At 36.5% G+C, this 26,620-nt stretch overlaps 1 protein-coding gene across 1 annotated transcript in view; it reads right to left on the bottom strand.

The window, feature by feature from the left end:
- NC2alpha (negative cofactor 2 alpha) overlaps positions 1-26,620 on the bottom strand; it is a 162,684-nt gene that overhangs the window by 122,515 nt on the left and 13,549 nt on the right. The window contains exon 2 of the mRNA XM_090400574.1: positions 1,340-1,412. Within this exon, the coding sequence (XP_090256700.1) occupies positions 1,340-1,412 (73 nt within the window). The remainder of the gene's footprint in view (positions 1-1,339; positions 1,413-26,620) is intronic.

Raw genomic sequence — 26,620 nt, 5'->3', positions numbered from 1 at the left:
CCCACTTCTCTCTCTATGTTCACTGGGCATCTACAGATGCCGTATGGTCACTCCGATAAATGGTAATGTGCCACACCAAGCCTCGCCATGTAGCCCTGTTGTTTGCTTTTCTGGCAGCCTCAACTACTCTGAAGATCAGTCACTCCATACACACCATCCACCCATCTCATTGATGGTCTTTTCCAGGAACTTTACCTTCTATTACTGTTCTGAGAAGCCCCCCCCCCTTTCCACCCTTTCTATGTGTCCAAAATATTTTAAATTTCTTCTGTCAATATCCTTAAGGAGCCTTAAAGTTCTACTGATCTTTTCTAACACCCATTCATTTGTAAACCTTTCAGTACATGATATCCTCAATAGCCTTCTGTAACACCACATCTCAAAAGCAGATATCTGTTTCTTATCTGACTTCTTTAGGTTCCAAGTCTCACATCCATAAGTCCCTGTTGGAAAAACAACTGCATCCAAAATCCTCAGCTTTGTTCCCATGGAGATAGATCCATCCTTCCAGATTTTAGACAGGTCTCTGACTAAAATCTGGAAGGATGTTTTAGCCATTCCTAACCTTTTTCTGATGTCTTCTTAACAGCAATTCTTCACATTAATAATGGATCCCAGGTACTCAAACTTGCTGACATACTCAATTCTTTCTCTATTAAGGTATACTTGTTTCTCAAGAGCTTCTCTGTTTGTATTTCCTTTGAGAGCCATAATCTTTGTCTTTCTAGGATTGAGTTGAAGTCCTCTGTTATTACTGATCTTGTTAACTTTGTCAAGAATTAGTCCTAGTTCTTCCATGTCATTACAAAGGAGTACTGTATCATCAGCATACCTCAGATTACTGATCAATCTACCTCCTATCCTAATTCCTGTCCTGAGCTCATCCAATGCTTCACGCATGATGTCCTCTACATATATACTAAACAAGTGAGGAGAAAGTAAACATCCTTGCCTAACTCCTTTTCCACCCACCTGAAAGCTTAAATCACCCACTAGCAAGCGGTACTACTCAGGTTGAAGAGCACTGTTTTAACAGATGAACAAAATGGAACATAAGAAGAGAAAATGCAATAGCAGTTAATTAAACCTTTGATGACTAACCGAAGAAGCTACAAACTAATATTTACCAGATCTATATTTTGATTAATCAGAATTCCATATCTGAAAATCTTATTATTTCTGATTGCCTCAATAAAATGCAAAGTCACCTTCTGAAAAGGATGGTATGTAAATAACTTCACCGATTACCAATATAATCTGTTAGATTACATCTGTAATTATTGTAGTAAATGTACCTATTTGTATGCACTTAGACACAATCATGCCAATATAAGGATACATATTATAACTGGTACTGCAGCTGCAACTTTACCAACTTCTTCATCAGTCTGCATTATTTTTTTTATTCGTGCCTAAACATAAGATACAAAACAGCATATTAATTTAAAGGTAAAAACTTCCTTAAGTGGCATATAATTCTCTCAGTTTAAGGACTATTTCTTATACAGTGGATTATCACCAAAGTGTACTTCTAAAGAGTAGAAAAATAATTTGTCATCGTGGATAATTTGCTATAGCACTGTGACTACTATTGGAGACTTCAGTTATATTGAGAGGTAACTATCAAAATATTCAGTACTGCGTATAATTATTTAAAGTATACAAGAAAATAAAAATTAATAAACAGAACAAGGTAGCATTTCTAAATTATTATTATTATTACTAACAGACCTCCATGAATTATTATTACTAACAGACCTACCTTAAAGTCTTCAAGTATTCACAACACATTTTGGCAATGCATTCTGCACTCCCATCACTTTTCATGTAAAAAAAAAAAAGTATCACCGTGTTTACTCGAATATAACTCACACTTTTTTCCCAAAATTAGTTAAAAAATCATTGTGTGTAATATATATGGAGATTTTTGGAAACTAAAATTTTTCAGGGAAAAATTAATTGACGTTTATAATTAACTTCTCAGTATTCATTATAATTTGTAATTGCTCACATTATTTATGAAATGAATGCATTTATTTACGTGATCTGCAGCTTGCCTTCATCATGCAATATATTTGAATCTTTAGCAGCAATGCTTCTGTAATTAAATTAAAACAAAGAGTTTCATTATTTCTTGTCCTTTTATCATTCCGGAATCATAAGATCACCATGATTTTAAGAAACTGGAAATGGGTATGACTTACCAAAAATCTACTATTCACTATTGCCACTTCATAAGATTGATGCAGTATTCACAAAAGATTGCATGACTCAAGAACAAAGGCAAGCTGATGATTGTTGAATTGAATGCTGATTCTCTGCAACCAAATTCCAAAATATCTGAGACTGCCATAACAACATTCACTATCTATTTCTTAAATATTTAAACTTTTTTTCATGTGAGAGGGTACATGCAAAACTTTTTAATTTCTTTTTTCATAAAGTAAAATCAGGAGTGCGAGATATATATATGAGGGCGAATTATATTCAAGTAAATATGGTACTCATTTCTTTGCAATGACTTCTTGTTCTTCCTCTACTATAATCTCTTCCATATTAATGTGATAAAAACATCCCCTCCAACTTAATTTATCATATTGCCTCTTTTAACAATCCAGTGAGTTCTCCAACTTACATTTCAATCTCGCCTCATAACCAATTTTCCACACTCTCGATACATTACAAATAGACCAGGTATCCAAATTTGGTGCAACAGTTCCAAGTTGGTACATGTACCATGTTTTTCTTAACATGAAATATTATCCAGGTATGGTGTTATAGCTATGTGCCTCTGACCATCAGATCTCTATCAAGCATCATCTCCAGATCCAAAATCATATTTTATTATTATTATTTGGGCACTTCCACTGAATCCTTGTAGTTATCACAGGAAGCTCAATACTAAGTTACCATGCCAATCATTTTTTTTTCAAAGTCATCCACTCACAATGCATCACTGCCAGCCGAGCAAAAATTTGTCTTTTCAACTCTTGCTAATCACGTTCTTACTCAATTTCCAGGAATGATTCCCCCCCCCCCCCCTCCCAATCCTTCTGTTCTATTCTCATCTATTCTTTACTGACAGTTCTACATCCATCCATTAAAATCTATGGTTCTATCAATCATACTCCACCACTCTTTTCCATCTCTCTACCAAAGTTTGGTAGAGAGGCAGGTAGTCAAGACAGTTTCAGGTCACTGAAATGTGCATTATGAAGATTTTTGACAGTATAATCAGAGTTTGTGAGTTCTGTCTATAAATGTTCTCTCTCTTTCTCACTTCCATTTTTTTCAATGACTAAATCCAGACTAAATCGGAACATAGTAGTCTAGATTTGGTCAAATAATATACCCACTTGTCATCATTTTTCTCAACATTCCTGTAATCCTGTCTGTTTTTACCACTTCACAAAACATCCACTGAAACTTCAAATGCCAAGGCACACTAGTTTATTATAATGCATTCCAATCAATGTATAATCTCTTTAATCAAAAATGTATAATCGTACACTTTACAAACTGAAGTGGAAGAAATTATCCTTTGTCCACAGCATCAGATTAGTATAAATATCACTCTTTGGACTCCAAAGACTTATTGCAGGAAGTCGAACTCTTACAGACCGCAATATCTATCATACTTTGCCTGAATACATGCAATGTTAACTCACCATCCATTCCAACAATGCATTTCACTCACCAAGCAAAAAAAATCTCCTTTTCACTTCCTTACCAGCACGACTTTTGTACAGTTTCTAGGCATGACCTCTTGCTCTCTCACATTAACCATTATCCTATGCAACAATTCCTCTTTATCTATCTGATAAGGCTCACCAACTTATATGTCTCAATCATATCAACTCTTCTTCTCCTCCTATCCATGAAGCTCTGAAGATTAAGATTACATTCCTTCAATCTGTCCTCATACTTAATTTTCCAGGGTCCTGAGACAGTCTTAGTTATTAGCATCTGCACTCTCTCCCATGTTTTCTTGATCACCAATATAACTAGGTAACTACATCTCTGCACAGAAATCCAATTGAGGCCTAATTATTGCCTCATCATTATAGCAGCAATTTTCTGGACAATCCTAATAATTTTTGCAATGTGTCCCCTGAACTTCAGTTCCCTATCCACTCAGATTCTCAGATCCTTCTAGGATTGGGATCTTGGTGGATAAAAAATGAAGTCAATCTAATCAAATCCTCCTGTAATGAACATTACTGACATTGCTGTTCCTAATTTAACATCATTAACAAACACTGAATATCTCCCCTTTTCACACCACGAACTATATCACCAATATATAAATGAAACATGAAACGACAGTGGTCCCAGAACAGAATCCTGTGGTATCCACTCATCATCTTCCTTTGGGGGGAGGGGATACACCCCCATATACAACTCACTAGTTCCTATCAGTCAACCATCCCTGTAACCAAACTACCAAATGACTATCCATTCCTATCCTGCTCAATTTAACAGTAGTTTATCATTTGGTAATCAATCAAATGCTTTAGAAAAATCCAGATAAATCATTGTATAAGCATCTCCTCTGTCCAATACACTTCTTCATCTCATCCATCTGGTGACGGGTTGAGTACCCTTTGTACAATCTCTCTCCAAATGGTTCTATTTCTAGTCTTCTCGAACATAGTAATGAAGTTGGAGAATTCGCCTCTTTCTTTTTAAGGATCTGAGCCAACTTTTCTTCAGTCTTCCAGGTAGATGCTATTTTCTTGTTCTTCCATTTAGCACAATGTTTGGAAGTCTGTGAGGAGGCATTTTCTTGATATGGCCAAACCATGGGGCTGTTGCTGAAGAATAATGTCTGTGAAGTTGTCCTGGTAGTTGAGATCCTGCTTTACTTGTTCTGTGGTTTTATGTTCAGTCCAGTCTGTTTGTTTATTTTTCTTAGGCACCTCCCCTCGAATGCACTTATTTTGAGTAGTTCCTTCTTAGTGAGTCACCATGACTCACTTCCATATGTTGCTGTAGGGATGTTCATGGCTTTGAATAGTTTGATTTTAAGATATTTCGAGAGTTTGTTAATCTTCCGAATTTTGTTTAGTTTGTTTTCATGTTCGACCATCCAATGTTAATTATGTGTTTTGAATGTTTCAGTGCTATCTAAATTGTGTGTAATGGTGCTTCCTAAGCAGACAAAGGATTTTACTTCTTCTAGGGTTTCATTCTCCAGAGTTATTGAGATGTTCTCAGCTTCTCTTCCTTTTTTTTCATTATTTTGATCTTATTGCTGTTGATCCTCATTCCAAAGTTTTTACATGCTTCATTTAAAAGATGGATTGATTTTTCTAATTGCAGCTTGGAAACTGCCAGTATTACTATATCGTCTGCGAATTTGATGTGAATGATGTTTTTTCCATTTATATTTATCCCTGGTTCGTTTGAAGATTTCTTTGCATATTTCCACTAGGTATATGTTGAATAAGTGCGGTGAAAGTGGGCAGCCCTGCATGACTCCTTTTTCTATCTTGAATTCTTCTGTTTTTATATTATTAAATTTGATGAGTGCTTTTGTGTCTATGTAAAAGTTTGAAATTAAGGTCAACAATTTGGAGTTATTGATTTAGAATTTAGGATGTTGATTAGTTTGTCTCTGTCTGTGGAGTCAAAGGCTTGTTTAAAGTCAATGAAGCTGCAGTACAGTGGCGAATTGTGTTCCCAGCACATTTCTGCTATAGTATTAATTGTGAAGATTTGATCAATTGCAGATCTTGTGGGTCTGAAACCAGCTTGTTTCTCCTCAGCAATTTCTTCCATTAGTTTACACATTGTTTTGTATAATTCGAACGACTATCTTGTAGCTATGATTTAAAAGGGTGATAGTTTTCACATCCCTTTTTTTTATGGAAAGATATTATGATCCCAGTTTTCCAATCCTTAAGTATTTCTCCTTCTCCTGAGAATAAAATTTGATTAAAAAGTTCAATAAATATTTTATGGTTACCTGGCCTCCGTGTTTCCAGAGTTCAGTAGGAATTTGGTCAATTCCAGGAGTTTTCAATGTTTTCATTTGGTTTATTGCTTTAAGTAGCTCATCTTTAAGTAGCTCGTTATTATATTCTTTGGTTAGATCTTTTATTATTTTGTAAACAGTTTTAGTGTCACGCTTTTCATTTGCTTCCTCACATCGTTTTACTTTTTCTTCTAACCATGATTCCTTTGCCACTTTGCACATTCTATCAATTTTATTTTTTAGTCTATTATAGTGGTGTCTGCTTTCTTCAGAATTATTCTGATTTAATGTGTTTTTATCCTCTCATTTTTCTTCAAGGAGTTTTAAGATTTTTGGGGTGATCCAATTGTTATTTGGTTTAATAGCTGTGCCTAGAATTTTGATAGCAGTGTTTTTGACTATTGTTGTAACCAAATTACTAAAGCATGACCTCCCATTAACAAACCCATGCTACTTTCTCAAAAGATTTCCATTTCATCAATTCAGGTTTGTATTCCCTCTAACCAGCATCTAACACCTTCATCATCTGATATATATACACACTGGCCTATAATTTAACACTAGTAATTTGGATTCTCCCTTATGCACTATTTTTCCATCTTTCCACTCTTCTGGAATTCCTTGCCATACTCTTGAACAACCAAGTCAAGGGCAATTCCATCTCTTTTGCACATACCCATGATATACATGGTGACATTCCACCAGTCCCACAGCCTTATTAGCATCAAGGCTAATATTATAAACACTTCCCATTCTTGAACAGATGGTCTTGTGTCCTCCTTCCTATTTAATTTTTTTTAAATTTAATTAATTAATTTACACTACTCCTAATCCTACATGAAATACACTAATAAAATACTCAGTGAACATTCCCACTATATCGTCAGCAGATGTAACACATGTTCAATCTTCAGCAAAGTCAATCTTCCATATTCACCCTTTCTTCTACTAGCAACATAATAAGATTCTCTAGGATTTTGCTTTACTGCTTCTGCCAATCTCCTTTTATGCATCAATTTCTCTTTCTTCACTACACTCATCACCTTGCTAGCCTTCTCATGCTGCTGTGGGGTACTACCCTGTTCTTTATATCTCCTCTGTAATGTTCTCTTTCTCAGAAGCTCCTGCATAAACAACAGCTGATAAAGGTAATGTAGATATCCTGCAGGATGATTTAAATAGACTGAAATTGTGAGGAGGGGATAATGGTTCTCAATTTAATGTTACAAAATATAAGGTTAAATATTTTGGGTTGAAAAAATTACACATTATATATAATATTGATAGTACAGGATTGCAGAAAATTGATGAGGCTAGAGACTTGTAGATAATGGTGAAGAAAGCACTGAAGTTCAGATGGCATATCGCAAAAGTTAGCAAAACAGCAAAGAATTATGTGGATGTTGAAACACACTAACATGTAAAGATAAGTGGCTATTATCCTTCTTTACAATATTATGATTCATCCACATCTTGAATCTATGCACAGACTACTTGGTCACAGGTTTCTTGAGGATAAAGAAGTGATAGACAGGATTCAGAGACGAGCAATCAAGGTGGCAAAACAGATCTGTGGAATACTCCCTATGAGGACAGGTCGAAGGTGTGTTGGGTGGCAAAGTTTAGTTAATAGGCAGAAAAGAAGGGACATGATCAATGTTTCCTATAAGATGTGCATGTGCACACTGGTCAAAATGGAAGTGTACACACAAAATTTCAGCTTTCAGAATTTCTAATTTACAATCAATAATTTTTTAATGTACTATAAAAATGAATTACATGATAAATCATACTTGTCACTTATTTTATTTAATAATTTCCCCAATGTTTCCACTGCAATCTTACTCTAACCCTCTTCCAACTCAATACACTAATTAGTTACTTTTAGGCTGCGCTGTGAGGACAAACTGATGCTGATGTCAGCAAGTTGGAGAAGTATATTTGTTTAGTGTCTTCTGTCTAGACAGTACAGTCACTTGAACTCATGCAAACAGTGATGGATTTTTGTACCTACATGGATTTAAGCAAAATTAATTTAATCATTTTTAATATTATACGTATTATAATAAACTACAACACATAGTATTGCAATAAACTATGTTTAATTTCAAAAAAATTAATTTAGTGCTCACAATTTTGCAGGTTCCTGTCCTGTCAGGTGTCTTTTCCTCTCCAGGAGAATGGCTATCATGTGTCTCCACCATGTCCTATTCTGCACCTCTGTGCTGCATTCCTCATATAAGAGATAGGTCCAGTCTTCTATATTTTTCATCCACTCCAATCTTTGTCTTCCTCTCCTTCTCTTTCCCTCAACAGTTCCTTCAAGAAGTGTCCTTTGTAGGCAGTTATGTCTCAGAATATGTCCAAAATAGCTGACTTTTCTCTTTTTAATTTCTTTTATCTTTTACTTCTTCATTTGTCTTTCTATGATATCTTCATAATTCTTCACAGCATCCACATTTCAAAGGCTTCCAGTTTTTTCACACTATGATTGGAGACTGTCCATGTCTCTACTCCGTATAATAATGTGGACCATATGTAACATTTGGATATTCTTAGTCTTGTTTTCAGATATAATTCTCTAGATGTCAGTAGATTTTTCATATTGTTGAAAGTTGACCTTACAATTTCAATCTGTTTTCTAATTTCATCTTCTGTCCGGCCATTCTATGTGATCAAGTGTCTGAGGTATATGTATGTTTGCACCTGTTCTAATTTATTTCCTTTTATATTGATGCATATTTTTGATATTTCCTTTTCTCTTGAAATTATCATGATTTTTGTCTTTTTAAACTGAGACCACACTGTTCACTGTACTTGAGGATTTCATCTATAAGAGTCTTGAGATCATATTTGTTTTCAGCTAGAAAAACCATGTCATCTGCATAATTTATTAGGACACCTTCTTAGCAATTCTCATAGTAGGATATATGTAAGTTATGTTTGCTACAAACTTGGTATTTCTAGGTCTACCTACTCACTGATGAGACCTCAATAAAGGTTGAAACCAGTCTGGGTAGTGACCGGTTTCTTCTCTCACTCATAATGTAGAACAGTAATACAGCTCATAGGAGCTGGGTTTCACATTATGGGGGAAATATCAAGAATAGTGATTGGCACTTGCTCCACCCTTACCATGAGTTGCCTCAGTGTTGCACTCCCTAAAGGGTCAGTTGTAACATTATCCAGGTATTTGCTTACGCTTGGACTCGCCGAACTTTATATATTTACTATATTCGGCATGAAACTCTTTGAGTTTCTTATTCGGCTATGAAACAATATGGGATGTAATATTCCTTAACTTAAATAAGTTTATATGTTGCCAAATTGAAGCCTTTGGCTCTTCATATAATTAATAATTTATTAGGTTATTAATATTTCTGCCCCTATGGTGATTCCTTTGAGGTTACTAATTTTATTAAATATTTCTTCTGTGTACAAGTTAAAGAGAATGGGAGACAAGACACAGCCTTGTCTCACACCTTTTCTGAACTAGGAATTCTTCTGAGGTCTCTCGCTCTCTATTTATTCTCAAAGATGAAGCCTGTTCCCAGTAAAGATTAGTTATTAGCCTAATGTCTTTTCCATCCATGCCTATTTTTGAAAGGATTTCAATTAATTGCTTATGTTGAACATTGTCGAATGCCTTTTGGTAATCTATGAAGCAGAGGTACACATCTTTTTGTTTTTCTAAATATCTTTCTATGATGGTTCTGACATTGAAAATACCTTCTCTTGTACCTACATTTTCTTTGAAGCCACTTTGTGTATCATTTATTTCTGTTTATTTTTCTTTTATTTCTTTCAAGAATAATGTATAGGAGGACTTTTGATAATTGATTAATGAGGCTAATTGTCCTGAACTCTTCACATCTTGTAGCTTTTGTTTTTTGGGGAATTGGAACGAAAATTGATTAATATCTTTGGGTAGAAATTCAGTCTGGTATATCTTATTGCATAATTTTGTTAGAAATTTCAGTCCTCCTTCATTGAGAGCCCTCAACCATTCTGCAGAGATAGTATTTATTCCCGCAGCTTTATATGGTTTTAGTTTTCTGATGCCGTTTGCATGTTACAGCCAGATTTTTAAAAAAAAAGGGCAGTATTAATATGAGAAATATTATGTGAGCAGTTTTAGTGTTCAAAATGCCACTGTAGAAGTTAAAGCAGAAAAGAATCGCAAAAATTCATTTAAATTTGAGTAGCTGGATAAAAGTGTTGAAATGGCAACATCAATGTTGCCATCAAATTAAGAGTTTATGGCTTGTGACTTTCACTATTGTGAGCACAGTCAGTGACTGGAAACTTATGCACAAAATGTTTTTCATGTGCACATGGGCCATCAAAAATTAGAGAAAATATTGGACATGATAGATACTTATACATTTTGAAGAGGTTCTATAAGAGTTATATAAAAAATATTTTTCAATACACAGTAAATAAAGAGAACTGAGGTCATCCCTGGAAGTTGTTTAAGAGTGTGTGCGGACACGATTTTTTGCTTGAAGAGAACAGTGAATGAGGGGAATGGATTACCAGAATTAGTTGCGAGTATCCTGCTCTATTGATGCAAGTAGTATATGGTGAAGCAGAGAGTTCAGTCTTTCATCCAATGTCTTTTGATGTCCAGCCATATCGGGATGTGACCATTTCCATTTTGCAACACAACTATTACAATGTAAATTAAGGAAGAAATCATGATGATTTCATGGAAGACAACACCAGTAGTATTATAATAAATTACAACACATAGTATTATAATAAATTACAACACATAGTACTGCAATAAACTATGTTTAATTTCAAAAAAAATTAAAATATTATTACTATTATTATTATTTAGAACATCAATGGAGTCACAAGACACACCTTAGGCAACACAATGCTGATCATACTACTCAAACTTATCCATTGTCAGCAGGTTCACCAACCTATTAGACAATGCATTTCATGGTACATTTCACCTCTTCTCTCTACCAAATCCTGAAGCTGGCATACTATCAGTCTATCCTCATAACAGATATTGTACAGTCCTGATATTATTTGTGTTATCTGCCTCTATAGTCTTTCCAAGGCTACTTCACTTTCAAGTGCTGGTGACCATTTAAGCACAATAATCAAGATGTAGTTTGATCAATGCTTTATACAATGGAATCACCACTCTTTTATCTCTGCTGGTCAAAGTCTTTCTTAGTATTCAGCAATCTTCTAGATCAGTGTTTCCCAAAGTGTGGCACACTTATCCCCAGGGGGGGGGTCTACAAAAGGTCTTTAGGGGTTACGAGACTTTTATATTTTTGTTGCCATATTACCACAAATAAATGCAGGTCTCTTCTATAAAAGGTTAAATTCAAATAATTCAGACAAGATCATTTGAACTCATAGCTAAATTTCATTGGTCTCATTTAAACTGGATTTTATTTATCACCATCATCTTCTTCTTCATGGTAGAAGAAGATGATGGTGATAAATAAAACCCACCTTATGCAGATTCCTCATCTGCATAAGGTGGGTTGAGGCTACCATGAATAATAGCATTTCAGGCCAATCTATTAGTAGTCAAGTTATTTAAATTTCTGTAAGAATTCGGACCACTTATACTCTTGATCGGTGGTTCCCAAACTTTTTCAGTTCACAGCACCTTTAATGTATCAGGATTTTTCCACAACATCCAAAGTCAGACCATAGGTCTACCTAACAAAAGCAAAATAGTTAGTGGTTTGTACAGTGTCTGTTAGATGTACTTCCTATCATCGCATCAACGGTCCGATTCTAAAACCACGTAGGCTAAGTGCCATTTCAGTGAAAATATTGGAATATTTCGCAGCACCTCAGGGTATCATTGCATGCAATTTGGGAACCACTGCTCTTGATATTTACTATCCATTTCCTTTTAGGTTTTCCCAGCAATATCTTTTCTTTTACTCTCCTGTTTTGGAAAATATAGAGGGAATCAAATGTTTTGGATTTGATTATCTCTTCTGAGGATATTATTGTAAATGAAGGGTTGAATCTTCCTCCAGTCAGTGAAAGTGACAATGAAGAGATCACATGGACAGTAGAGTGCCATATCAGGACTTTTGTGAGAAAAAGTTATATGTGGAACTTTTTATATAGGGCAGGTGATTATGACAAACTCAGGAGGCTCACTGATGATGATGAGTGAGCAGGCAGTATATGAGGAATCGAGTAAACGTGATGTTAATAAGGCTATAGGGCTTGATGACATATCACCATGTGATTTGAAGGAATGTTCCAGGGAGTTAACAATGCCTCTGACATACCTTGTTAACATGAGTCTTGCACTGGGCTAAAGGAGTGGAAAAAGGGTAAAGTTGTTCTTCCTCATAATGGAGGTGATAAGAATAAAGCTTCGAATTATAGGCCAATCTGTGTGTCTGGAGTATTTGAGAAGTTAGTCAGGGCCAAGATTCAAAATTGGATTGATAACAGCAGCATTCTCTTTGATGGTCAGCATGGGGTTATTAAAGAAAGATTGTGTCTTAGTAATCTGCTTACTTGCAATGAGATGACCAATGCATCAGATAAAGATGATGCATACACAGTGGCATATTTACATTTTGCAAAGGGCTTTGATGGATTGCCACATCACAAGTTTGTGATTAAACTAGAATGGATGAAGTTGGATAGTAGATTAGTACATTGGATAAGGGACTGGCTGTCTGATAGGATCAGCAAGTTGTACATAGAGGAGTGATATCTCAGAAGAGGAAAGTTACTAACGGTGGGCCCCATGGGCCAATGCAGTTAAATTTGTAAGTAAATGACAATGAAAAAGGGTTTGAATGGTGATATACATTGGTTTGCAGACGATGAAAAGTTGGGGAGAGCTATGAGACATAGAGCAGATCTTGTAGCCTTGCAAGAGGACTTCAACAAACTAAGTGAATAAGAGAGTGTGGAGGATGTCAGTTCAATGCAGCAAAGTGTGATTTTAAAATTTGGAAAGCAAAGGCTGGATACAGAGCATAAGACTGGTAGGGACGTCTCAGAGGGGATAGAGGAGATGACAGATCTGGAAGTGAAGGTAGACAGAGACCTGATCGTGGGCACTCTCTGGAATGTGGATTATAAGGAGAGATTGAGAGAATGCAAATTCCAGATCCTAGTGAATAGAATGAGAGGGGGGGGAGACACACATGATCAAGACATATAAGTTGGTAAGGAATAATTACCAAATTAATGTGGATGAGATTGTTCATACAATAGGAGAATAAGAAACCATTCCTCAGAGCTGTATAAGGAGGGAGTGAAGGGGGGGGGGAATTGATTTTGTGCACGGAGGGTAGTACGTGAATGAAATGCATTTAATTAGGGTATAATGAGCTGTGCATGTGAGACAGTGGGACCTCTTGCAATGAGTCTCTTGATTGCATGGAGGTCTGATGATGACAATAATAGTTCACTCTACTACGTGTTGCATAAGACATTTGTCCCTTGAGAATTCCAGAAATTCCATTCCTTTACTAGTATATGTTGTTTCTTCTACCCACCATAACTTTGCAGCTTAGTTCAAGCTACCTAAACATTGCCTGCTCTGTAGCAACATTCTACTAAATATCTTGTCCTGTCCAACTCTGCCTCACACCATACACTCTCAAATACATTAGAATCATTTCCTTTAATATTCCATTCTGAGAAGACAACTCATCTTATAAGTAACATTCCACCACACTCTTTACCCTTTCTATCCTACTAAACTATGCTATACCCTTCTGCCTTTAATCCTGTGAAGACATCTGTCAACCACATTTCACTCATTCCAACTATCTTGGAACCAAAAAAAAAAAAACTTTGAACAACCTGGAGTTATTAATGCCGCCAATTCATGATAACCCACACACATCTATAGAGAGAGAGGCATCAGCACATTATTACTATTCCTATACCTACTATTATCTCCCATCCCTCTCCAAACTCCATGGAGTCTAGGGGAGGGGAGGAAATCTGTGATGTACCATACATTCTCCCACCTCCTAATTGACTCTCTCTCCACAAGAGGCCATTCCTGCCACCATTTCCCGATAACAACTAGTTTTCGTCCCTAACAGAAGAACAATCTCTCCAGATGCTTGCATCCTTTCATGTTTGGCCCATCTCTCGCATACAGCTCTTTTCTATTATCAAATATGAAGGTGGTGTGAAAAGTTCTCGGCCTCGACCACAGATGGCAACACTATCGGCAAGTTTTTTTTTCTAAGTTGGTACATCTGTCATAGGCATCCATGTGAAACTGCAGTCATTCTATCAAGTAGTTTATTTTATATATTGCTGTCTGAAGCAAAAGTGTTTCTGTATCTTTTGAAATGGATAAAATTGAGTACCATGCGGTTATAAAATTCTTTGTAAAAGAAATTCACTCGAAGTTCCTAAAAGTTTATGGGCACTCTTCTCCTTCATTTTCAACAATTAAGAAATGGGCTGCTAAGTTTAAACATTGCCGTACCAGACATGAAGATGATCCACGTGAAGGACGTCCAAAAAGTGTAAGAAAACCAGAAATCATTGATCAAGTGCATGATATGGTATTGGATGATCAGTGAGTCAAAGTGCATGAAATTGATGAGACTATAGGCATTTCAAAAGAACATGTAGGATATATAAATGATGGTTAGGCTTATGTGTTCGTCACACATGTTGAATTGGATTTAAATGGTATTGATGTGAACACACAGATTGATAAGAAAATAACTATTTACTAACTTATTAATAACTTATCACACCATCACCCTTCTCAACAATATGGTATCTTAAAAACACTAACCCATAGAGCTAGAGCAATCTGTTCCAATGACATTGCTCTCACTGCTGAACTTTCTCACCTGTACCACACCTTCCTAACCAATGGCTATAATCCCCATAAGATAGAAAAAATACTAAATGCTACTCAGAAATCCTCCCCCCCCCACTATCTACCACAGAAGATTACAACAAAACTATCACCATCCCGTACATTAAAGGCACATCTGAAAAGATATCTAGGGTGCGTAACAAACACCAACTGCACACTGTATTTAAACCTTATGTGAAATTGGCAACTCTCATCCATTCACCTAAGGACAGATTCACTCCTTTATCACATCCAGGAGTCTATGAAGTGCCCTGTTCTTGTCATCAAGCCTACTATGGACAGACAGGAAGAACTGTGGACATCCGTCTCAGTGAACACAAAAAATATATCCGGCACTTTCGCTGTGGCAAGTTGGGTCTGGCAGACTATGCTTTGGATGCCCCAGCACAGAGGATCAATTGGAAAAAAACAAAAGTATTGCACGGAAGCTTCTACAAGTCAGAGCGGTTGTTCCTGGCATCCACAGAAGCCTTAAAACATACTCCAAATCTTAACAAGTATGGCTGCATAAATCTACCAAAGATTTGGGAGACAGTCACCCTAGGATTAAATTAATATTTATTTATTTCAAAACTTTGGACTACTGTTTTTTTTTTTTTTAAACTTAGATGGCACCGTATTAGGACTTTAGTCTTGTGTTGCACACTGCAATTACTTATACTAGCCCCACTGTTACACCGAATTGTGGTTGTCTCGCATTTGTAACAAACTTTGTTTGTGTGCTCTGAAGATTTGGATATAATACCAGCGAAATATTAGCTTTTAAGTTAATAAATAGTTATTTTCTTATCAATCTGTATTGCATCAATACCAGTTAAATCCAATTCAATATGCAGGATATATTTTGCACGAAGAATTGCATATGAAAAAGCTTTACGCAAGATGGGTGCCATGCTTGTTCACAGCAGATCAAAAACGCACTCGCATGAAAATATCTGAACAGTGCTTGGAGTGTTTTAACAAGAATAAAACTGATTTTCAGCATCAATTTATTACTATAGATGAGACTTGGATTCACCATAACACACCAGAATCCAAACAGCAGTCAAAATATTGGACAAAAGCTGGTGGTTCAGCACCAAAGAAGACAAAGTCGGTTCCCCAGTTTTGGCTCCCTCTGACTTCTATCTTTTCCCAAAACTAAAACTCTTCCTTGCTGGTCAGCGTTTTTCTTCAAATCAAGAGGTGATTGCAGCTGTAGAGGGGTATTGTGCAGATCTTACTGAGAACCTACATGGATGGGATAATGGTGCTGGAATAAATGTATTAGTCTTAAGGGAGATTATGTTGAAATTATAAATTTGTTTTTTCATTGTTAGGCTGAGAACTTTTCAGACCACCCTCGTAGAGTCTAGCTATCCATATATTCTAGATCTCTCTTTTGATGTTTTCTTGCTATCATGTCATTCATTATTGCTACTCTCCTCCTAAATTCTGCATTATCAGATCTTGGCAATATGCTTATTCTCTTATCTTTCACACATTTCTGCTGCACACTTCTGAACATTAATGTCAAATCTCTCTTCACCTGATTCATGCTACTTCTCAGACCATTCTTATCTTCTCGTCCACATTCTCACCATGCTTTATTCCATAGTCTAGTGATTACCCTGCAAATATTAACTATTTTACAATAACCAGACAGAACAGCCAACAACAGAAACATGGAGCATGAAGACTACATCCGATACCACCAAAATGGCCACTTAGGATTGGAGAAAGAGCCAATTTTCATCCAATGCCATCACAGATAATGTGATGGCATTGGATGAAAATTGTCCCTAGGCTATCACTGATTTTAATAAGCAACTGATGGAAAGGGGTACAGTGAACACCTGCCAACATCTCATGGGCCCTAATATTATATATTACTATCTGTAACAGTGCACATTTTTTACTTATTCCTCTTCACTCCACTAGTAGCATAGGGTTTCAATAGTGCAAATTATATGGTTGATTTTCTTGAGTTGCAGGATTAAAAACCAAAGTTTCTAAGAAGTCAATACTGCCTCCCATGCTAGAGATTGGAGACTGACTAACTCAAGAAATTATTGAAGAAAGGCTTTGAAAAAAGTTCCTCTAGTTAGTGACTAAAATTGAACTTATTATCATTCCATGAAGTACGAGGGTTGTTCGATAAGTCTGTGTAAAGTCTAAGAGATGGCGCCACCAGTACATATCGAGGTTATTTTTAGTTGCTGGCAACTGTTGGAGGATCACACACTATTATGTTTCAGTCAGATAGATCTATTACTCTGTGTTTGGAGTTCATTTGAATCGATCAAGTATCGTGATTTGTGAAAAATGGATGAGAAAGAATTTCGTGTAGTGATTAAACATTGCTTTTTGAAAGGTAAAACAGCTCAGGAAACTGAAGCTAAGCTTGATAAACATTATGGCGAGTCTGCACCTTCGATTAGAATGGTTTATAAGGTTTAGTAACTTTCAAAGTGGCCATATGAGCACAAGTGACGTTGAACGTTCTGGATGCCCTGTTGAGGTCGCTACTCCAGAAATTATTTCATAAAATCCCTGACATGGTGATAGATGATAGAAGAGTGAAGGTGTGTGAAATTGCTAAGGCTGTAGGCAAATCAAATGACCACGTACATATTTTACATGAACATTTACAAATGAGAAAAGTATCTGCAAGATGGGTGCCGTGTTTGCTCAAACTGGATCAAAAGTATCAACGTATGAACTATTGCAAGGACAGCTTGAAGCTGTTTTAACGGAATCCAGAGGAATTTTTGCATTGCTTCGTAACAGTGGACAAAACATGGATTCATCACTACCCTGAGACCAAGGAACAATCAAAATAATGGGTTGCAAGCAGAGAATCTGCACCAAAGAAAGTGAAAACCATTCCTTCAGCAGGAAAGGTTATGGCCAAAGTCTTCTGGTATGCTCGTGGCCTAATTTCCATAGACTTCTTGGAAAAGGGCAAAACAATTACCGGAGTGTATTATGCATCTTTGCTGGATCGTTTAAATAATGAAATAAAGGAAAAATAACCGCACTGGGCGAAAAAGAAAATTCTTTTTCACCACAACAACGCACCTGCTCACTCTTCTGCAATTGTACACTATGAAGTCCTTTGCATCCCCCTACTCTCCAGATTTGGCTCCCTTGGACTACTATCTGTTTCAAAACATGAAAAAATGACTGGCAGGAAAGAGATTTTCATCAAACGATGAGGTGATTACCGAAACAACTGCCTATTTTGAAGAGTTGGACAAATCATACTATATGGACAGGATCAAAAAACTTGAGCATCGTTGGACTAATTGTATAGATCTCAAATGAGACTATGTTGAAAAATAAAAAATGTTTGTCCCAAAAAAATTATGTTCTCTTCATTTTTGAAGAGAACATAATTTCTAACTAGAACGTAACTAGTCCTTGACTTATCGTACAAGGACTAGTTACAGGAGGACACACCATCTCCAATACTTAATTCTCTACCTACATGCAGCAGAATTATCCACCATCATTCAAAAACCATCTTCTACCCACTAATATTTTTTATCTCTATGTGAGAGTTTTCTGGTTGGTTTGCTGTAGGCAGTGCCCAAGTTTCCAGGAGAGAAAAAATCCTGCTACATCCCTACTTGAAGATAGGATGGGGATAGGAGTACTGCTGATGATAGCAGATTTATTGCAACCAAAAAGAATAGGAGACAGGTGGGAGGATAGCTGTTCATTTGAAGCAGTCTGGTGTGAGGTTAAGGCCATTTAAGACAAAATATACAGTTGGTTGTTGCTATAGGCCAGGGAGTTCCACAGATGATCTAGAAGACATGCATCGGCAAATTAGGACGTGTACAGGTCGAGTGATGATTATGGTGGGACTTCAACTATGGAGATACAGACTAGAAGGAAGAAAGATCATATGGCAGGAAGAAAATAGAATTTATACACCTGCTGAGAGATCATTACTTAAGGCAGCATATAATGGAGAGGGACTAGGGGTAGAAGAGTATTGGACCAAGTCATAGGATCATAAGGGCTATCCATAACCAAGATGACAACATTGCCTCCAATTAGTGAAAGTGATCATGTGGGCTTGACTTGGGAAATTGCAAAGCATGAGGAATATTCTATCAATAACATATATTTGTGGAACTACAAGGCAGGTAGGAGTTAGATGGATGAGTAATATCATTAAGCACAAGCTGCAGAAGAAAAAAATGCTGTGGGGGGGGGGGGGGGATATATAAAGAGAAAGTGACCAACAAACTCATGAACAGTACAAGACTCAGGCAAGGAAGGCAAAATCAGATTATGAGAAGAATTAGCCAAGCAGGAAAACAAAATCCCACAGAGTTCTTTCGTTATGTGGCAAGTAAGAGGAAGAATGACTATTGAAGGTTGAATGAGTGATGATGATGATCATGAGGAGACGGAAGCAGATGAAATAGATGAGTTACTGAGTGACCACTTTGCAAGCATATATCTTCCTAATGAAGTTCCTGCTTTAATCTATGTGACAGACACTAATGTGGGAACAGAGGTGGATGAATTAGAGGTCCTTATGATATTACAGAATCTCAATGTAAATACAACTGTGGGATTAGATGGGATATCAGCTAGGGTTTTGCAAGAATATGGAGAACTGGTAATGCCTTTGACTATGTTGTTAAATTTAAGTCTCTGCTCTGGTAGCGTTCCAAGGGAGTGGAAAGAGGGCAAAATAATTCCTTCGCATAAGGGAGGTTCTAAGACTACAGTAGCAAATTATAGATCAAATAACCTAAAAGGAAATATTCAGTTGTTTGCTGATGATGAAACATTAGAGTAATAGTTAATCAAAGTGAAGTGGAGAACTTGCAGGACAATTTAAATAGGCTATCAGTATGGGCAAAAGTTAATGGGTGTCAGTTTAATGTCAAAAAATGCAAAATTATAATTTCAGGATAAATAGATTATAAGAAGTGTACCACATGGATGGCACTATATGTCAAGAAATAGATGAAGCTAGAGATTTAATGGTGGTGATAGACAGTGAGTTAAAGTTAAAAGGATACACTGCTAAGGTTGCTTATAAGATTACTGGGCTATTGAAGAACACATTAACAAGTAGAGATAAGGAAGTTGTTATTCCTCTTTATAGGGCCTTGATATTCACATCTGGATTACTGTGCTCAAGTCTGGTCTCCTGGGTTTCTTGGGGGATGAGGAAGTAGTGAAGATTCAGAGGAGAGTGACCAAGATGGTGAGTGATCTGTGGAATGTTCCATATGAGGATAAATTGAGGGTGTATGGATTGCATAAGTTGGTTGATAACAGAAAAAAAGAGGGGATATGATAGAAACATTTAAGTTACTTAAAGGGTTTTATAGGATAGATGCAGGGAAAATATTTCAGCACTTGGCTAGAGGGAAGTTGAATAAAGGTGTGGCTAGTACAGGTGTAAGGACTAGATTTTTTGCTGGGACAGTTGTGAATGAGTGGAATGGGTGGTTGCCAGAGTCAGTTGTGAGTGCTTTGTCTATTAATGGGTTCAAAGAGAGGTATGATAGATCGTGTGGATAGATTGGGGCACCTGCAATGAGTCTTTGGACTCCATGGAGGTGCCCATATAACAATAATAATAATCCATGACATTGGCTAAGATCTTTTCCAATCAAAGTGAACAATATCCCATCAGTCTTCCAGTTGCACTACATAGGAACAATAGGAAGAACAGACTTTCTTTGGGCAGCCCAGCCCAGCCCAGCACTATGGTTACAAACATCATTTCCACGGGACAAGCCTAATAATATATATCAATATAAAATAAGCTTTTAATGTCATCCTCTGGAAATTTTTCATAAATATATGTTTAATTATCATTATTAGTATAAGACCTCAAGGAGTGTAAGAGACTTAGAGAACAATAGACTGTTCTAGGTGTTACAAATCAAAGCATAAACTCATTCAGTGTCTGTAAGGTCAATAACCTCTCAGGCAATCATTCCACATATTCTTTACTGTAAATGTAAAAATTCTACTTATGCAAAAAAAATTTACAGGATATCCATGAAGTCAAGAGACTCATCATTAGTCATTCTCTGTCTACCCTCTTGAAAATCTCTCAAGCAATCCACAATTTTCTATTTTCTTTTTTAAACTAATGTGGCTGAGAGATGATCCAGAGTTTGGGATAGTATTTTCAGGAAAAGACAGAGCAAACACTTCATATATGATTTGGCTGCAGTATGTATATATATATAGAGAGAGAGAGAGAAAGTTTTTTTACTTTGGATTTATTATATTAACGATACCAAGAAATTATATACTTGGTTTTAATCCTTTTCCCAAGGAAGCAAAACAATGTCCTGCACGTGAAATATATTCATGTCTGAGCTACTTGTATATAGAGGCTAATGACTTCATATCACTTGCCTTAGTGTGTATCCCATAATACAAAGCACACCTCTTGGATGTGTATAATGCAATGCATAATGGGAAGGGTCACCAGGAAGACCAGTTTCGACCTTTACTGAGGTCTCATCAGTGGAAGCCAGGCCAGGAGAAATACCAAGGTTAAAGTAATGCATCAATTAAGGGGTGGTCTGAAAGGTTCTCGGCCTGACAATGAAAAAACAGATTTATAAATTTCAAAATTATTTTTATTTTTCAACATAATCTCCCTTAAGACTAATACATTTATTCCAGCACCATTATCCCATCCCTGTGGTGGTTCTCAGTAAGCTCTGCAAAATACCCCTCTACAGCTGCAATCACCTCTTGATGTGAAGAAAAATGCTGACCAGCAAGGAAGAGTTTTAGTTTTGGGAAGAGATAGAAGTCATAGGGAGCCAAATCTGGGGAATAGGGTGGATGTTCGAACAATTCATAATGCAGATCCCTTAATTTTTCCATTTCCAAAACACTTTTGGGGATAGGTGCATTGTCCTGATGAAAGATGATTTTTTTCTTCCGCAAACCGGTCTTTTCTCACGATATTTTTCGTCTAGTCTGGTTAAAAGATCGGAATAATATTCCCCAGTTACTGTTTTACCCTATTCAAGATAATTAATAAACAAAATGCCTTTAGCATTACAAAGCACCGACGCCATGACCTTTCCTGCTGATGGAACCGACTTTCGTGCTGAACCACTGGCTTCTGTCCACTGTTTTGACTGCTGTTTGGATTCTGGTATGTTATGGTGAATCCAAGTCTCATCCATAGTCATAAATCGATGCACAAAATCAGTTTTATTCTTGTTAAAACACTCCAAGCACTGTTCAAAGATTTTCATGAGAGTGCGTTTTTGATATGCTGTGAGCAAGTGCAGCACCCATCTTGTGCAAAGCTTTTTCATATGCAATTCTTCATGCAAAACGTATCCTACACATTCTTTTGAAATGCCTACAGTCTCAGCAATTTCATGCACTTTGACTCGCCGGTCATCCAATACCATATCGTGCAATTGATCAATGATTTTTGGTGTTGTTACACTTTTTGGATGTCCTTCATGTCTTGTATGGTGTATGCCCATGTTTAAACTTGGCAGCCCATTTCTTAATTGTCAAAAACAAAAGATAAGAGTGCCCACAAATGTTTATGAACTTCAAATAAATTTGTTTTGGCATTAAACCTTCTTTTACAAAGAATTTTATAATCAATTTTATTCATTTCAAGGGATACAGACAACACTTTTGCTTCAGACAGCTGTAAAAAATAAACTACTTCATAGAATGACTTGCAATTTCACATGGATGCTTATGACAGATGTATCAACTTAGAAAAAAAAAACTTGCCAATAGTGTTGCCATCTATGGTCAAGGATGATAACTTTCCAGACCACCCTCGTAGAAGGATATACAATTTCCTTAAAGGATAGAAATGTGAAAAGAGAAGGGGGAAGTGCTGTTAAAGACTGCAGAGGATTTGTGTCTGCAAAATGTGGAAGTTGACAGTGTTACATCCTGAATGAAGCACTTTATTAAAGAAACAATTCATTCAGGATTTAACAAGTCAGAAAAAATCAGCTGAGATAAAAAACTTGTACTCGAGCAGAAGAAATAAAGTACTAACTGTAAATAGAAATAGAATTACCTCCTTTTAGTAGAATTGTAATACCACGTAAAGAACTTCGTGTATAAATTAGTATTATATGAAATCATGTATACAGTGAATGGGTAAATTAGACGTAAACATTAGTTCAAAGGTCACGGGCGGGCCTGAGGCATTGATAATCTTGGAAAGTGACACACATTCGTTTCCCGGAAGACGCTGCTATGATCTCACGATGTGCCGAAGTTGCCGCGGATGAAGAAAGTAGCGGGCGGGAAAAGATCGCAGAAAGGAAAGTAAGAGGGCGCTATCGCAGCTAGTAACAGGGTGCTAAAAAGGGGAGAAATGAAGGGAGAATAAAAAGGGTTTGTACCCCTTTCTCAAAGCTTTTTTCGCCTGTTTTGCTGGATGATGATTTGACTTCTCCCGTGGACTGGTAGTTCCTGATGGTGTTTCTTGGCAATAGTTCGATATCGGAAGGTGCGCCTTTCCCTTCGATGTCTGAGTTTCTGCCGGTACTAAAGCGTGAGATGTCGGCATATGCCGCCTTCGCAGAAAGTTCTGACAGAATAATATCGCAGACGTATATTATGAACCGGCAGCCAGAAATGAGGATGGCCCAAAACAGATCAAGAATAGATGAGGGAAAAACACCAGGTGTAGAGCATAGTTTAATCTGATGACCATAGTGACCCACCACGTGGATGTAGATTTATGGAAGTATCGAAAGGTAATTCAAACAAAGGACAGTTCAGACGGACCTGGAGATCCTGCCCCAAGAAATGGTAAAGTACAGATTTTGTCGTATAATTACCCAGTCAGTAAAAGGGAAAGCTCATTGTAATCTAATAATCGAGTATGGACAGTATTTAAGAACTTTAAGTGATTATTTAGCAGCGGCTAATATCCATAAGACAAATTCTATGGAATGATTATAGATGATTGTGACTAGTTTAATATGCAAAACTAACATAGTAGATAGAATATTGATTAGAAGTGTATAATGTGTATATTATGTGTGTTAAATCTCTAACTCAAAAGAAGGATTTATTGTTCATGCATTAGAGTATTAATCAGTTTGATACAGTTTGATTTAGCATGTCATTGAACTAATTGAAAGTGAGATTGGTCTAAGTGTATATTATGTCTTTAGATTCCAATAAATAAGTTTTTTCTTCTATACCTGAGTTTTGCCTGTGATATGAACCAAAACTACCACTCATTAATCTGAACCATAGCGGGGGGAGGGGGGGGGGATTGAAAGAAAGGTATAACATGTTGTTATAGAGGTTATGACTGCAAACCAGAATTTACTTAGCCACAGTAAAGCGTTTGATTTATGAGTATAAGGACTAAATTTATTCACCTGTGTGCACCAAGAGTCTGGAAAAGTCTCCCTGAATAAGAGTCCCCTCTATTCTAAGATATTGGCTGGCGCAGCTTTAAAAAATAAATTTGTCAATATCTGAAGAGGAGACGGCCCCAGAAAGATATTAGAGGTATTCATTTCTTTTAGCAAGGAATAACCTTTAACAGTCAAGGTAAGCATGTGAGTAAAATTAGGAATCGACTAGAGATATAGAATTTACTTTCCTTATAGAATGAACATGTAAGAAGTGATACAGATATTAGAGTCAGGGAAATTTTGTAAGTCTTGTAGTTATTGTACAGAGGAAAATTCATAAGGGAAGTAAATTATTTAAGGAAGAGCAAATATTTAACAAATGGCACAGAGTAAATATATAACAACAGTGCATGCATAGATTTGAATCTATGTGGTGTGAAGTTGAAATAAACAGGTCAATATATCTGATAGGATGCTATTATAGGCCAGGAAATGAAGAGAGTGCTGATTGTGAAATGTTTAAGCAAATTAGCTGGGCATGTAAAAAGAAGGTGATCCTGATGGGCGGCTTTGATTACAGGAATAAGGAATGGAAGGCAGAGATAGTGTATAGGAACAAGGAGAGTGAGTTTGTGGAATTTCTGAGAGAGACGTATCTGCCCACTTTCACCACACTTATTCAACATATACCTAGAGGAAATATACAAGGAAATCTCCAATGAACCAGGGATAAATATAAATGGAAGAAATGTCAACCACATCAAATACGTGGAGGCTTCTCAGATCATGCTCTCAACACCAAATTGATTGGAAGAGTACCTGCTCTTTACATCATACAAAAACCTGGTATGAATGAAAATTTAAAGAAGCCTGTGAAATTCTGATTAACCATCCTAATCTCAACAATAATCGTGGCATAAAAATTCCAAGAATTTTGATGTCACATATTCAGTCTACTTAGTTATTCCAGCATACTTTAGGACTTTAAGCAATTTTCAGCTTTTATTGGAAACTATTCCATACAAATTGGTTGGAATTTATATGTATACTTAAATAGTTTATATATATATATATATATATATATATATATATATATATATATATATATATATATATATATATATATAACATGTTGTTCTCCAGCCCAATTTAATTTTGTAACCTAATAGACAATAATAGGACTTTAGCTATATAGTCAAGGTTTTTTTTTTTTTTTTTTTTCCACCAGAGGAAAAAAAAAAAAGAAAAGGTCAGGCCAATAATTGTTGTAACGGTTGGTCAGTAACTTTAGCAAATCATGTAGATTATGGTGCAGCTTGTTTCTTTGTATATACAGGGTGTTCGGGATAAATTTGACATATTTATAATTAATTATATTTTTCCGTAAGTTACATGTATTAACACACACTTCTCTTCATTTAAAAGTTTGGACCATTCTTCATTCATATACAAGATGTCAGAAAGGATGGATAGCTGGAACCCACCTGAATCATGGAAGAGAATAACTTGTATCATGATGATTCGTGCCCGCCATCAAAATAAGGATATTACGACTGCTGCCCAATGCTCCCTGAATACAGTAAAAACAATCAGGCATGAACTAGAGACTTGCAATGGTGACTACGAGGATGTAGCAAGAAGAAAGATCCCTAGCAGACGATCTGATTGCGTTCGTACAGCAGAATTCCTCGCAAATCTGCAGGAACAGGTGTTGAAGAACCCTGGCATTGGAATTCGGGCTTTGTTCGTGGAGTTGCTAACTGTAGTCAAGCCCTGGATAACAAGGGTAGCCAATGGTAGGCCGTATGTATCGCAGCAGGATTCGGCCCCTTGCCACACCTCTGGGAAAAGTCAAAAATGGTTGTCTGAAAATTTCTACGACTTCACCAGTCCAAATGTTTGGCCTCCAAACTCCCCAGACCTTAACCCCATGGATTATTTTGTATGGGGCGCAGTTGAAAAAGACACCAATCGCACTTCCAGTAATACAAAAGCCCAGTTAATGGATAAAATTAAAACAGTTTTTGCGGCCCTTCCCAGGGAGACTGTAGCATCAGCTTGTTCGAGGTTCCGAAGCAGAATTGAAGCTGTGATCGATGCTAATGGTGGTTATTTTGAGTAAATCTTGTTGATAGTATTGTAATTAACTCTGCCTGTAATGTTTTTTTGTCAATTCATTAAATTTAATAGATACAAAGATGATTTTCTTTTTCCTTACGAAACTGTCAAATTTATCCCGAACACCCTGTATGTGTATGCTCCAGACGATGACCTTGATATGAAGGTCGAAACGTTGAGTGTTCATTTTGGTTTATATTAAACTAAAGTTTTGCTCTAACACGGTAGTTGGCTCCATAATTTTTCATAATGTATTCTGATCACCGTGTAAGCATAAAAGAAAGAATAACAGCTACAAAGGAT

This window comes from Typopeltis vanoorti, chromosome 11, assembly GCF_054136105.1.
Source record: "Typopeltis vanoorti isolate ZY-2024b chromosome 11, IOZ_Tvanoo_1.0, whole genome shotgun sequence".
Classification (NCBI taxonomy): domain Eukaryota; kingdom Metazoa; phylum Arthropoda; class Arachnida; order Uropygi; family Thelyphonidae; genus Typopeltis; species Typopeltis vanoorti.
This window is presented reverse-complemented; position numbering and strand designations above follow the sequence as displayed.